Source organism: Primulina eburnea, chromosome 14, assembly GCF_022965805.1.
Source record: "Primulina eburnea isolate SZY01 chromosome 14, ASM2296580v1, whole genome shotgun sequence".
In the NCBI taxonomy this organism is placed as follows: domain Eukaryota; kingdom Viridiplantae; phylum Streptophyta; class Magnoliopsida; order Lamiales; family Gesneriaceae; genus Primulina; species Primulina eburnea.
In genome coordinates, this window is record NC_133114.1 from 3,156,988 (window position 1) to 3,171,463 (window position 14,476).

The 14,476-nt window shown below is 40.3% G+C and overlaps 4 protein-coding genes across 4 annotated transcripts; 1 reads left to right on the forward strand and 3 right to left on the reverse strand.

Annotated features, from left to right (window-relative positions):
- Positions 1–751: 751 nt before the first annotated feature.
- Positions 752–1,717, reverse strand: LOC140811072 (uncharacterized). Its single transcript, XM_073168947.1, has one exon. The coding sequence runs from the start codon at positions 1,715–1,717 to the stop codon at positions 752–754; it is 966 nt and encodes a 321-aa protein (XP_073025048.1).
- Positions 1,718–4,785: 3,068 nt separating this feature from the next.
- LOC140813284 (3-oxo-Delta(4,5)-steroid 5-beta-reductase-like) lies at positions 4,786–6,295 on the reverse strand. Its single transcript, XM_073171788.1, has 2 exons — positions 6,138–6,295; positions 4,786–6,065 (listed from the first exon to the last, which is right to left on the reverse strand). The coding sequence occupies exons 1-2, from the start codon at positions 6,174–6,176 to the stop codon at positions 4,935–4,937; spliced, it is 1,170 nt and encodes a 389-aa protein (XP_073027889.1). The 5' UTR covers positions 6,177–6,295; the 3' UTR covers positions 4,786–4,934.
- A 1,126-nt stretch (positions 6,296–7,421) lies between these two features.
- Positions 7,422–9,240, reverse strand: LOC140812679 (uncharacterized). Its single transcript, XM_073171017.1, has 2 exons — positions 8,823–9,240; positions 7,422–7,840 (listed from the first exon to the last, which is right to left on the reverse strand). The coding sequence occupies exons 1-2, from the start codon at positions 9,123–9,125 to the stop codon at positions 7,721–7,723; spliced, it is 423 nt and encodes a 140-aa protein (XP_073027118.1). The 5' UTR covers positions 9,126–9,240; the 3' UTR covers positions 7,422–7,720.
- Positions 9,241–11,608: 2,368 nt separating this feature from the next.
- LOC140812152 (uncharacterized) lies at positions 11,609–12,631 on the forward strand. The gene is made up of 2 exons (XM_073170364.1): positions 11,609–12,216; positions 12,363–12,631. The coding sequence occupies exons 1-2, from the start codon at positions 11,716–11,718 to the stop codon at positions 12,444–12,446; spliced, it is 585 nt and encodes a 194-aa protein (XP_073026465.1). The 5' UTR covers positions 11,609–11,715; the 3' UTR covers positions 12,447–12,631.
- The last annotated feature ends 1,845 nt before the right edge of the window (positions 12,632–14,476 follow it).

The following is a 14,476-nucleotide window of genomic DNA, read 5'->3' on the forward strand; positions in this document are numbered from 1 at the left end:
CCTTTCTCCACTCCACCCTTCCAAACTTCCTCCACCCTGGGTTTCTTCCCCTCCTTTTTCGACTTGCCCTGATCTGCCCGGATACCTTCCACATAACATTTTCGGGAAGAGGGTTGATCTCCACGAACTTCTCCCACCTGGCTTCCCACTGGAAATTTGATCTTTTGATGATAAGTAGATGCTACTGCCCTCAACTCATTCATGGCCGGCCTCCCCAGAATGATATTGTAAGATGATGGGGAGTCCACCACTGTGAAGGTGGTCATGACCGTTTTCTTGATGTCCCGGGAGCCTAGAGTGAGTGGCAGAACAATTTCTCCCTCCGGATAAACTGCATGTCCAGCAAAACCAAAAAGGGCAGTCTCCACAGCTTCCAACTTAAACCCTTGCAAATCCATCTGCACTAAGGCATCTTTGAAAATCACATTGACTGAACTGCCGGAATCTACGAAGACTCTCAGAATGTCGTAATTGGCCACCCGGGCTTGGATAACCAAAGCGTCATTGTGGGGCATGTTTATTCCCTTCAGGTCCTCCGGACCAAAGCTGATCACGGCCTCGTTCCTCCTAGATCCTTCCACCTCCAGACACTCCCGCCTACTTCTTGATTTCCTGGCCCGATTTGAATCTCCATCGGTGGATCCTCCCGATATCATCTTAATCAATCCAGCAACAGGGGACGAAGGGCTCCTCTTCTCAGGTTCTGGCTCCCTCCTCCTACCCATATGGTTTCCCGGGTTGTTTCTTGAGTCTACTCGAGCATGAGATACTGGTGGCCGGGGGTCCAAGGTGGACCTCTCGACCTTTTGGTGTACTGGTCGTGCCCCTGATTGGTGGGTGGGACATAACTTCTTTTCAAAGCTTTACAATTCTCGGTTCTATGCTGACACACCCCATGCCTGGTGCAAAATCCACTTTTCCCGGGTTGGGACAGCTGATGACTGGGAACCGGATCCCTACTGCATTCCTGCACTTCTCTTTCACGGATAATTTTCAAAGGCACATGCGGGGAAAAGTGTCCTGGATTACCCCGCCGTGGTCCCCTCTCCTCGGGCTTAGGTGCCCGGTCCCCTCTTTCCTTCCTGATGGCTTCCCTCTTTTGTTTCTGGGCTTCTTCCATATTGATATACTTCTCTGCCCGAGACAGCAAATCCTCAAAATCTTCAGGCACTTTTTTCGTTAATGACTTGAAAAACCCACTCTCTTTTAGGCCTTGAGTGAAGGCAGTAGTTTTTGTCTCTGCAGCACAAGTTGGCACATCCAAAGCCACTTTGTTAAACCTCTTGATATACATCCTCAAACTTTCCTCCGGCCCCTGTCTCACTTCGAACAAACTGAAAGCAGTTTTCTTATACTTCTTACTGCTGCTGAAATGGTGTAAGAAGGCTTTCTGAAAATCCTCAAATGATTTAATACTCAATGGAGCCAATCCATCAAACCATCTCTGAGCTGAGTCCACCAGCGTGGTCAAAAACACTTTACACTTGATCCTATCAGTGTAACAGTGCAGCATAGCCATATTCTCGAACCTGGCCAAGTGTTCTTCCGGGTCCTCGTTTCCATCATACGCCCTTACTTTAGCAGATTTAAAGTTTCCAGGAAGAGGTTCCCGGATGATAGCCTCAGCAAACGGGCGTCCTTTGACAGACGCTCGAGAAGTTCCACGATTTTCCAGCTGTCCTTCCAAGACTTTCATTTTCTGATTTAACTCCAGCATCTCCTCGACTATCGTTGGTGACTTAGAACCAGCAGAGGATTCCTCCCTTCTCCCCTCTTCTCCTCCTCCCTCAATTCCTGCTGCTGCTCCTGCTCTTTTTCTGGTTCCTTCTCGAGTGGTATATCATGGTGGGAAGCTTCCCGCCTAGCCATAGCTATCTCTACGGCTTCATTAATGCGTTTATCAAACTCCGCTGGAGTCATAGTGATAAGATCGGGAGGAGCGTCCTCTTGTCTTGAATGATTCGCGTCAACTCCCTGGACCCGGGAAGTGTTCTGGTTAGTTTTCCTCGTGTGAGCCATATCAACGCCTTAGTCTCAAGATTCCCACAGACGGCGCCAATGATATGATCCGGGTAAAATGGATGAGCAGGGTCGGGTGCTCCACCGGGTCAAATCAAGAATTTATAGTGTTGTTAGGAAAATGAACAAGGTAGATGGCTTCGATCGTGACCTGCAAACAATGAAAGGAACTCGTGAATGGGCGCCGGAAGGGTATCCGGCGTGACCACTCCGATGCTTAAGTCAGCAGGTTTGTCGAGAGAGAAACTTAAAGCAATATGTATGGATGCTTGAGAGTGAAGAAATTTCAGACCTGTAAAATGTCAACGATACCTGCTATTTGAAGAGAAGCTAGGGTTACCTTGATGCGCGTGCTCACCTACTACTTGTACCCTCGGACGTTGACGGCCTGTCGGGTCCCTTTCTACCCGATAGCTTCGTGGGTACTCCAAGAATAAGGGACGTTGACTGCATGTCCAGTCCCTTTCTTCTCCATATTTTCGGGGATACGTTCAGGCGAAAGACGTTGACTTCCCGCCCAGTCGCTTTCTTCCCTACAATCTATAAGATCCTCTAAGTAAGTTACTCGAGTATTGAGCCCTCGGCTTTAGCATGAAAGCCCGGTCCCTAGTTGCCCAGGAGGTAAGTAAATACCCGGTCATGCATGAAGCGCCCAGTCGCGTGGGTAACAATCGCCCTCCCGGTTTCTATATGGGCTACTCAATGAAACTTCCCGGGTCCTCCATGACCCGGGCCCTTATAGGGGTATCACCATAGTTAGAGTTGAATAGAACACTTCAGAAGTTTAAGATTAGACCGGATAAACCAGATAGTAATGATCTTTCGAGGACCCTTGTCTAACAGGAGAAGGAAAGAAAAGGCAAAGCTAGATCTTACAAGTGTTACCTAACTCCTAAGAATGATAAAATAACGAACCAAACCTCATGTCGGATAAATGAAGAATAAAGAGTGGTGAATAAAAAAAAATTGAGAGTTGTCTCACATTGGAAAATTAGACAAGCTTGGTCTCTCTTATAAGCTTCAAGTTGAGCAAAGGTTTGGGCTCCAAGAGGTACCAGATGTTTTTAGAAGGTAGAAGACATCTTATAGGCTGTGTCGCGATGAAACACGCACGTGCTTCTGGGCCGGCGTGGCGCGTGTGGTCTTTGAATAATATTAATTTTTTTGGATCAAATTTATTTGGAAAATAAATTTTATTAATAGAAGCACTCACGCTGGTGCGCGACAATATGTGCGCCCCAGCGCACTTGTTGCCTTTCGGAGCACATGCACAGAACAAGGACTAGCGCGCAAGGAGTGTCACCCAAGCGCGCCTCCTGCTGGTTTGGAGCGAAAAAACAGAGGTGCACGCCCAAAATACCGCCTCGGCGCACCTCCCACTGTCCTTTTGCACATGAAACAGTGTGTGGGTTCCTTCTCGAAGGTTGTGTCTACTCTAGCCTATTGTTTGCACCAAACAATGCGACCCTTCACTACTCGCAGAGAGTTGTAACCCTTCTACGCATTCGGTCCGAAGAGTTGTGAATTTTCTACGCATCCAGTCCGAAAAGTCGTGTCTCTTCTACGCATCCGATGATCATTTACAAATCATCTCTCATCCATTTTCGCTGCATTTTTTCTTGCCAATTTCGTTTCACTTCTTCTTGCCATCTTGCTGCATAATACTTCACTTCGTTTTTTGAAAGCTTCTGCGTAAATTTGTTCGCTGCTTTCGAGAGTTTGTAGTGCTGCAATCTGTCGACTCGAAGTCATTGTATCTTAGGAACGATTTCGTCTTGTGCCACCAGGATTATTTCCTGAGTATCACAGTACATGTGTCATGTTTAAACTATAAGTATTGGACACCATGACTTGATCATCATTAGGAGATTATTTGGCGTGTAAAAAGTTGACCGGACTGAATCGAAACAAACATCTGTTGTCAGACCTAACAGTGTTAGTAAAACAAAAGCAAGACAAGGTTGCCCAGCTAAAGCATGGCAAGGTTGCCCAGCTACTACTCATGATGGGAAGGTTGCCTTCTATAAATATGAAGGTTTGTTTATTATTAAGACACTCATATAGATATCGTTTCCTTGCAAACGAAATATCCACTCTTTTTGAAAAATATTAACTTGAGCGTCGGAATAGCTATGCCAGAAAACCATCCGGTGATCTTTGTTATTTTTAAGTGTGCATATATTTCTAGAGCTAGGGAGAACCTTTTCTTGAAAGAATATAACCTGACCCGGTAAAATTGCCGACGCATCTCACACCCATTTTTAGCCGGTCACATCAGGTAGAATCAAGCCGGAAAACCATCTGGCGTCCACTAACGATCTTTGTTATTTTAAGTGTGCAGATATTTTCAAAGCCAGGGAGAATTTTTTCTTGAAAGAATATAACCCGACCCGGTAAAATTGCCCACACATCTCGCATCCATTTTTACCCGGTCACATCAGGTGGAATCAAGCCTGTTTTATAAATAGATGTGTAAGGAAGTCCATAAATTTAAATGACCTCGATAAGAAATAGTTCAATGCCACAGCAAACATGGTAGTGCGTACACCTTGCCTGCGTCAAGAAAATGTAATAACCACTGACACTAAATCTCTTTTCTTGATTTGTAGTTCCTTTTGGAGTTCATTTATTTGAATCTAACATTGAAATACTTCTTCGGTGAAATGTAGCAGATGGTTACGATATATCGTTACCATAACTGTCAACGTATTCTTACTGGGTTGTGAAAAATATTGTTCACAAGTAAATAGATGCAAGAAGATGAGATGACGAATTAGTAACATTTGAACAAATCTAAGATGTGAAATACAAACAGACACAAGCCAAGGGAAACATGAACATACATGAAAATTCAAGACTAACAAAATGCCAAGATAACTACGAGTGGAGACAAACTCACACATAAAGGAATAGAACTAAGGAACGATCTTGTAAGCTTTCGCTTTGTCAATCCAAGAAATGAACGAATTCTTTGAATTCCTGAATCCCAGAAAACCATGTTCCTTGCTCTTGTTCATAGTATCCAACCAACCTTCCCCCTGCAGAACAAGATCAATGACCCACCAATTCCCAACATCTTCTAACTTAGTCGGTGTCAATCCATTATCCCTCACAATTTCGTCCCAAACGGAGCTTTTATCCTTCATCAGCTCCTGTAATGTCAGCTGCTGACCCTCCTCGAACTCCACATACTCCACACCAAACTGTTCTGCCAACACTTTCCAGAAGCTCTTCCACTTAAACACATCACCATTACTCACATTAAATGCCTCATTCTTAGCATATGGATCCACTGCTGCCCATATATGATGCTCGGCAATCAAATCCGCATCAGAGCAATCTGAGTACCCATCCCAGGCAGCCTTACACCCCGGAAACCGCAAAGCCGCCCCCTCATGCTTACAAATAGCAGCGTAAACACAAAGGGTCCCCACCAAATTCACCAGACTATACGGAGAAAACCCGAATATTTTCCCCGGTCGATGCACCGACCATGTCAAACCTTCCTTCTTCTCCACCTCTGCGAACAAGATATCCTCGAGTGTGTCGTAAAAATTTATATGATCCAACCGTGGTAAACTCTCATCAAAAGGAGAATCAGGAATTGCTATCTTCCCGAATGACTCAAATGGCCCAAGGTAATGCTTCGTACCAGTCTGTAAACTAATATGTTTCAAACCAGGGCAATTAGGTATCACAACATCAAGAACATTTTTCAACATTCTACCATTGACCTCACAATTTTCAGCCTCTGAAGGCCGATGAGCCCAGGTGACGTAGAACACATGGGTGATGTCGGTGAGAGATCCAAGCTTCTCCTGGACGTCATCCGCGTCGGATACGTCGCATCTGATGTAGTTGATCGGATTGTCTTCATTCCAGGTGGGGCGAGGGCGGCGGGCGACACCGTAGACTTTCCAGGGGCCGCCGGGAGTGTCGGAGAGCGGCAAGATCTCCGCCAAGCTATTGCCCACGATCCCGGTCACCCCAATTATTAGTGCTACGCTCTCATGCTTAGGTGGTGGCTCATCTTCATCAAATTTTTTCTGTTTCAATCAAATTACGAACGTAAATCGTCACAAACATGAATCGTAAAAACATCATGACCGAGCGATTACCTTCGCAGCGCCGATTGCTCCGGCCCACCACCAGCTCATTTTGGACAGATTCTCTGGGAAATTTGGATCAAGATTTTGTGCAGAAAATTGAATTAATGATCAGTGATTTAAGGCAGATACGAGTCCAGTCCGTCAAGACATGCCAATGCTTTTTTTATCACTAAATTAAATTCTCCACATCTTCTTTTCTGTCACTCAAAATTTGACACGTGTAACCATAATGAGCTTATTGTGTGCCACAAAAAAAAAAAAACAGCGTACGCGAATTTAATCGTCACAAAAAAATAAAAAATAAAAAAAAATACATTGAATAAGTTGGGATGATCTTTGGGAAATTTCTGCAAGCCCTTTGGAAAATAAATTATGAAATTTGGTATTTATTTAATGTGAATTAAGTTGAAATTTATAGCCACCCCAAATATTAAGTATTTATTTAATATGAATTTTCAATTTAAAAAAAATGAATTTTTAAAATATATTTTTAAAACAATTGAACATATATATACATAAATATTAAGTATTTATTTAATACGTGGTCTATAATCCTATCACACCAAGTCACCAACCAACCGCTGCCTTCAAAATTTACACCCTCAACAATGTTTGAGCCAACACGTTATCAAATATAGTTTGATTGATTTTAATTAATATATAGGATTTTTAAAAAAATTGAAGAGAGGATTTAAATTTTTTAAAATAAGTCATTTCGTAATTCGTGCCAGATTACGATATAATAACATAATATTTATATGAAATGATTTTGAATTATAAGTAATTATTATTATTATTACGCCAAAAATATGTGAATATAATTGTCTTACGAAAAATTAAAATAAAAAATTTAACCTTTTTATATTCAAATATGGAAAAAAAAATCCCAACAATGAAAACAATCATCTCCCAAAGTTATAGCCACTTAGCTTCCCTCAAAGGGGAAAGGTCGATCCTGTACCTCACACCCAATCAACGGCCAAGATTCTTTCATGAGGGAAAATTTTAAAAAAAAATATATATATAAGGGCCAGAAAAATTCTGGCCCTTGGATCTGTCTGCAGGGCTTGGATGAAATATTCCCCTCAAAGGAATATGGCATCTACACATCGTCTCATTTGTCTAAAGACTTGACAACATGAAAATTCATCAATTAATTTCGATCTCCGTGAAAATCTTGACTTGGCTGAGATCGAGCCAAAGGGAAAATAACCCCCAGATTTGAGGACACACTTCGTAAATAAAATTGATGACATGATCGAGTAAATATCATGGCAGAAATCCCACAAAAGCTCAAGATTAAACTGAATCCATGTAAACTAGAGAGCGCGTCAAGTTGGAAAACCATGATACCAATTAATTACTACAAGAACCACATTTGAAGTTTACAAGTAGCTCCTTAGCAAAATTACTCATAAACTAGTAATGATCTAATAGAAGATGCTTGGCTTTAAGGGAAGGAAAGAAAAGGAAAAGCCAGTGTGTACTAGAGCTTCCTAAGAGATGTAATAAAGAACACACCTCACTAATGGAATGCGGCTTTTCGTTTTTGTGCGGTAGAGATACAGTACTCCTTATAGTAGGTCACTTTCTCATTTAAGAAAGTGTGGATTGATCAAACCAGCAATCTCAAGAAACCCAATACGTTCCTTTCCTCCGAAAATTTTCTTCAGCTTCTCGTCACACACGATGACTTTCTTGTCCGCAGGATCCTTAGGTGAAGATAAAACCAAGTCACACGGGAAAAATCATGTAATATTTGTGACAAACAATTGAAAACTACGAATCGTAAAAGTCAATATTGATCAAGGAATCTTATATTAATAACCAATATACAGTGCAGCAACCCACATGAAAATTGTTTGAGATAATCAGAAACAGGATGCACATTAGATGGCACCAAGGATAACCCGATTGTTTTCTTCATTTAACCATGAAATCTTTTATGATAACCCACATTCAGAAGAATACCAAAATACAGCATAAACCATAGAAACTTCTTATTAAAAAAACATGAGCAAACTAGAAATTATGTATCCGCAAAATCAGCCGCGGCTAAAAGAAAACTAGACAGCAAGTAGTTGTCAAATGGAGAGACATGAAAGTAGGAGAAAGTTACAGCTACATGAAAAGTGAATAAATAGTTGCACGCTGTATCCACAACACCGAAGCCAATGTTAAAACTCTTCTACTCGTGGACAACAAAGAATCCTTCCACCTTATCAATGATTTGTAGCAACTAAAAGCTTTTCGACAACTGAAACCGCCAAGTAAAATGTAACTATTGAGGTAAAGAGACTTAAAAGTGCTAATTTGAAGTTATATGATGTTAATGAAGTTTATTCTCCTAAGTTATCTGTTCATCATTTAGAGTGATCCATCATACGTGAATGCTCCGATGACAAAAATATAAGCTCCACACAGAACAATTTCACTCTTAGAAAAGACATGCTCAGCAACAATGCAAGTCTAAAGTTCCTAAACAATGTTTAAATCAGGCTTACATCATAACCAGTGCAAGTCCGATAGATATATAGCACTGATGATGAATTTTTTTAGCAAATAGAATGTCACGAAGTGCGATCACTCAGCTGAAGCATCACAAATCACAAGTAAATTTAGCAAGAAAAATGAAACTCAAACAGGCTTTGATTTTTCATAAAACTTAGCGTAATATTGATAACACGCGCGTACCTGAAGGTCGTACTGTTTGATGTACGCCCAAATCTCTTTCAGTGCTTGTGTACGGGGAATCTCAGTGACGCCGCCGCCAAGAAAGGCCTGCATTTCCGGCGAAATCCGGCGAGGCTTCATTATACCCCTCGGCTCACGCTTCTTCGTCTCCGTATCCGGCTTCGAAGCAGCAGCGACCGTCACCGCGCGCACAGCACGCAAGTTAGCGGGAAGGATCCGGGAACTCCCAGCCGCGGAAGAGTTCAAGAACGACACCGTATGAACTGTGTAGACACTCGAGAAGACACCCAGAGAAATCGCCATTAGCAGCAGTATTCGGGAAAATTTAATGAATGGCTTTAGGGTTTGAAAGGAAGAAGATAAGTTTCTTGGAAAACGAAAGGGTGCGAAAACTCGAAACCCAAACCCGAATGTTCTGACCCATTTTCAACGTTGTCCAATTGGATTTATATTTACGATTTACCGTTTAATTGGGCTGGGCCCATTTGTGAATATGGACTCGTATCTTCTCAGGACCACGTTTTTTAAGGCCTTTAAGTCGGATAAATATCTAAGTTTGTGAGTTCGAATTAGAGGATTTAAGTTCGATAAGATATTAGAAGAAACGGTATAACAAGATTTTATCTAGGGATGGATTTAGAATTAATTAGTTGGAGATTTGGATTTCAATGGAGGGAAATGAGGAGTAGGCCTTACGAATATTTATCTGTGAGACAAGTCAACCCTACCGATATTCACAATAAAAAGTAATACTCTTTCATAGATAACCCAAATAAGAGATCTGTCTCACAAAATACGACACGTGAGACCGTCTCACACAAGTTTTTGTCGCAAAGAGTAGGTCTCATGTGAAACGGTCTCACGAATCTTTATCTGTGAGACAAGTCAACCATACCGATATTCACAATAAAAAAATAATACTCTTAGCATAAAAAGTAATATTTTTTATGGATAATTCAAATAAGAGATCCGTCTCACAAAATACGACACGTGAGACCGTCTCACACAAGTTTTGGCGCAAATGAATTCACCCGAACAAACCAAAAATTTGTTATTATCAAATAAATAAATCCAAACACTACATAAAACTATCGAAAATAAAACGATAGTAACACGATGTTGTCCTTTTCTACTATAAAACCCCACCTTTGAATCCATATTTTTATAGTAGAAATGCTCTTAAACAGTAGGTAAAATTGAATCTAATCATCAATCTAAGAAAGCAAGATTACAACCTTCGGTTGGTAGAGAGACCTTATTATTATCAAAACAATCATTCCCCCACCGATAGAGGCATGAATTGATCAGGTCTCACCAAACAGCCCTTCTTACTCCAGCACTCATCCTACCTTTTATTTCAAGTCAGTTGGCTTTTATCCGAGCTTCCCTATATTTTTTTTAAAAAAAAATATTAATAATTACATTCAATGTTTCACATAATAACAATAATAATTTTTTTTTTCTAACTTTTAACCCGAATGAGACAATTTGACTGCCGATTTGAAGCTTCTTTCCCGTAAGGAAATGTGGAATAGAGCGAAGTCGGAGGGAAATCAATCGGCAAAGAAGTGATATAATCGGTATGTTGAATATGTTTAGTTCAACCTATTTCGAAGATATTTTTTTCATGATTGGTCTCATGTAAGACCGTCTCACAGATCTTAATCTGTTAGACGAGTCAACCATACCGATATTCACAATAAAAATAATACATTTAGCATATAAAATAATGTTTTTTCATAGATGATCCAAATAAAAGATCCGTCTCACAAATACGACTCGTGAGACCGTCTCACTCAAATTTTTGTACTTTCATTATATCATTGGATTAATTTTTTTTATTGGGTTTCGTAAAAAGTGCTTGTTAAATTACCAATATGCAATATGACTCAAAATATCATTTGAAATGTAATTGATAGTTAAATGTGAAATTCAAAATATAAGTCTTTTGGTTGAAAAACGAAGACTTTACAGCCAAGCCATGATTAGCAGAAAGCCAACGTAAAATTGGTTTCAAAGCAAAATCATTAGGTACATTATCCAACACCAACCATATCAAGACACGTGTGAGCAGACAAAACTTAATTAGGCCGATTGTGTTGAGGGTCCCTCTGCTCAATATACGGTTGGCTTGATTTTTACTCTTCCCGGTTTCTCGAATATCCGATAATTAGGATATTATATATATATAATTAATTTCCATTTTTAAAAAAAATGATGCAATTAATATTAGGATGTGAACAAGGAAATACCGAAATAGAAACGTTGGGGGGTCAAGCCTATTAGATAAAAGGTTTATTTTAAAAATAATTTTTTTTTTGATAAATAAATTTGTAGTTTGTAAATGTTGAATGATGCAAAATTATCGATTTAGTATTTATTGTAAAAGTCCTGAAACGGTAGTTTGCATTATTGTATGAGTAAGTCTAATGTGAGATCGTATCACGGATCTTAATCGGTGAGACGGGTCAACACTATTCATATTTACAATACAAAGTAATAATCTTAGCATTAATGGATGACCCAAATAAGAGATTAGTCTCACAAATACAGTCTATGTGATCGTCACACACAAGTTTTTGCCTATTCGTATTACACTTACTCATTATCTTGTTCAAAAACTTCGATTCATCTCGGGTTTTCCGCATTTACATGTTATATATTTTAATATATTTGACACTTATCTTCTTATTCAAATACAAAAATTATAACATACGAGAAAAATAAATGTAAAATACATTAAATGTAATATATATGAATATAATTTATATGAGACACCCATTCTATTTATACTCGCCATTCAATCCCATCTATCTCACACACAGCACTCTCTCTTATTACTGCGTGTTCAGGAGGTGCGCACATTAAGAATATCGAGGTAAATTCTGTGGCGATGGCTCCGACACGCCTTCTATTCATTGTCTCGATCTCCATTGCCGTGGCCGCCGTCTTTGGACAAGCTCCGGCGAGTCCTCCTAGTGCAACTCCTGTTCCGCCCACCCCCATCGCGGCTTCGCCTCCTCCCACCTCTCCACCTCCAGCATCATCTCCACCACCTGCTGCTGCCTCACCGCCTCCTCCGGTGGCAAGTCCTGCTTCTCCTCCTCCGGCACCGGTTGCTACTCCTCCACCCGCCACTCCACCACCGGCCGTTCCTGCGGTAGCTCCAACTCCCCCTCCACCCACGCCGTCTCCTCCTCCTCCTCCCACTCCTAGTCCACCCCCACCAGTCGCTCCTACACCCGCACCGCTCGCTTCTCCTCCGGCTGCTGTTCCTGCTCAACCTCCGGCTCCATCTCCCCTGTTGTCGAGCCCTCCAGCTCCTCCCACTGGAGCTCCTTCGCCTAGCGCAGAACTAGGAGCTCTTTCTCCTGCCCCCACGACCACCAACCAGGTTCGTTACCATATAGCTTTTTTAGGACAACGTCAAAAATGCAAAATTTTATGAAATTGTGTCGATCACAAAATTATGAATCATTTAGTAAAATAATAAGAATTTAAATTTATTTACGTGATATTTATTTTAAATGACCCATGCAGAGTGGAGCAAATTCAATATGGGCAGTGCAGAAGATCTATGGATTCTTTACTTTGGGCTGGGCTTTGCTCTATTTCCTTATCTAAAACAGCCTCTATATATTGGGCCATGGGCTTTATTACATATATATTTGCTGGGACGATATGGAACGATACATTCATTTGGATTCTTTTCTTTTTGTTCGTTTTTTATTGTCATTTTCGATTCTTTTTGAGCTTGTATTTTTGTACCGAGGGGATTAATGTATTTTGTATGAGATTATCTTAGCTCATTTGGGTGCAATTACATAGAACCACAGTCGTGAGATGGTCTTGAGGCCACATCATGATTAGAGATGCATCATCTGTAGGAGGAACAAAATCATTTCGAGCAAACAAATTTTATAGGAGAAAAATTTAAAATGCGGATACGAATGGAGGAGGAACAAAATGAACAAATTTTATAGGAGAAAAGTTATTAAAAATAATAAATATTGATTCAAGATAAAGTATGATAACATTGTTTTCATGTGGATTAAAAAATCCTCTACATCACACATGCAAAATGGGTGGCAAAATTCAATTGAGAAACATTAGACAATAAAAAAAAAGGTCGCGACGACGAAAACCGTTGTTAATTTCGTTTGTGTTGGTTTTAGCGACGGTTTTTGAAACCGTTACTAAGTCAACTGTCGTTGATGTGTTGCTTTTTCAAAAACCGTCACGAATTTTGGCTTGGCATGTTTCCTGCTTGGTGCAACTGTTCGGAAACTACCCAACATGAAGACTATCAAAAATATTAAGAAGACTGCTAATATTGTCGGTGAGAATACTGCAGCAACAAAAGAGACAGCGGCTTCTTTAGAGTGTTAGTTCTTTGCATTGCGTAAATAGACCAGGCTGACTACTGTAATTTCTTTTCTTCTTTCAATAATAAAAGATAATATTCAACCATTGTAGTTTCAAAACTATTGCATTGTATTTCAAAAATGTTGGGTTAGCTATGTTACTCTACTTTATGATAGAATATCACGTTAGCATAACCGGGACATTTCGCACATAGAAATATGCAGAATATGAGTGAATACATACTACCACAGCCAGGGAGGGAAAGGGGGAGGGGGACAAACAAGGGAAAACATTTCCTTTTCAGAGATGTGCCAATGTGGGAAATATTGGCATTTGGCTTGGCATGTTTCCTACTTGGTGCAACTGTTCGGAAACCACCCAACATGAAGACTATCAAAAATATTAAAAAGACTGCTAATATTGTCGGTGAGATTACTACAGCAACAAAAGAGACGGCGACTTCTTTAGAGTCTTAGTTCTTTGCATTGCGTAAATAGACCAGGCTGACTACTGTAATTTCTTTTCTTATTTCAATAATAAAAGATAATATTCAACCATTGTAGTTTCAAAACTATTGCATTGTATTTCAAAAATGTTGGGTTAGCTATGTTACTCTACTTTATGATAGAATATCACGTTAGCATAACCGGGACATTTCGCACATAGAAATATGTAGAATATGAGTAAATACATACTACTACAGCCGGGGAGGGAGGGGGGACAAACAAGGGAAAACATTTCCTTTTAAGATATGTGCCCATGTGGGAAATATTGGCATTTGGCTTGGCATGTTTCCTGCTTGGTGCAACTGTTCGGAAACTACCCAACATGAAGACTATCAAAAATATTAAGAAGACTCCTAATATTGTCGGTGAGAATACCTGCAGCAACAAAAGAGACAGGCGGCTTCTTTAGAGTCTTAGTTCTTTGCATTGCGTAAATAGACCAGGCTGACTACTGTAATTTCTTTTTTTGTTTCAATAATAAAAGATAATATTCAACCATTGTAGTTTCAAAACTATTGCATTGTATTTCAAAAATGTTGGGTTAGCTATGTTACTCTACTTTATGATAGAATATCACGTTAGCATAACCGGGACATTTCACACATAGAATATGTAGAATATGAGTGAATACATACTACCACAGCCGGGGAGGGGAGGGGGGGGGGGGTACAAACAAGGGAAAACATTTCCTTTTCAGAGATGTGCCCATGTGGGAAATATTGACATTTGGCTTGGCATGTTTCCTGCTTTGTGCAACTGTTCGGAAACCACCCAACATGAAGA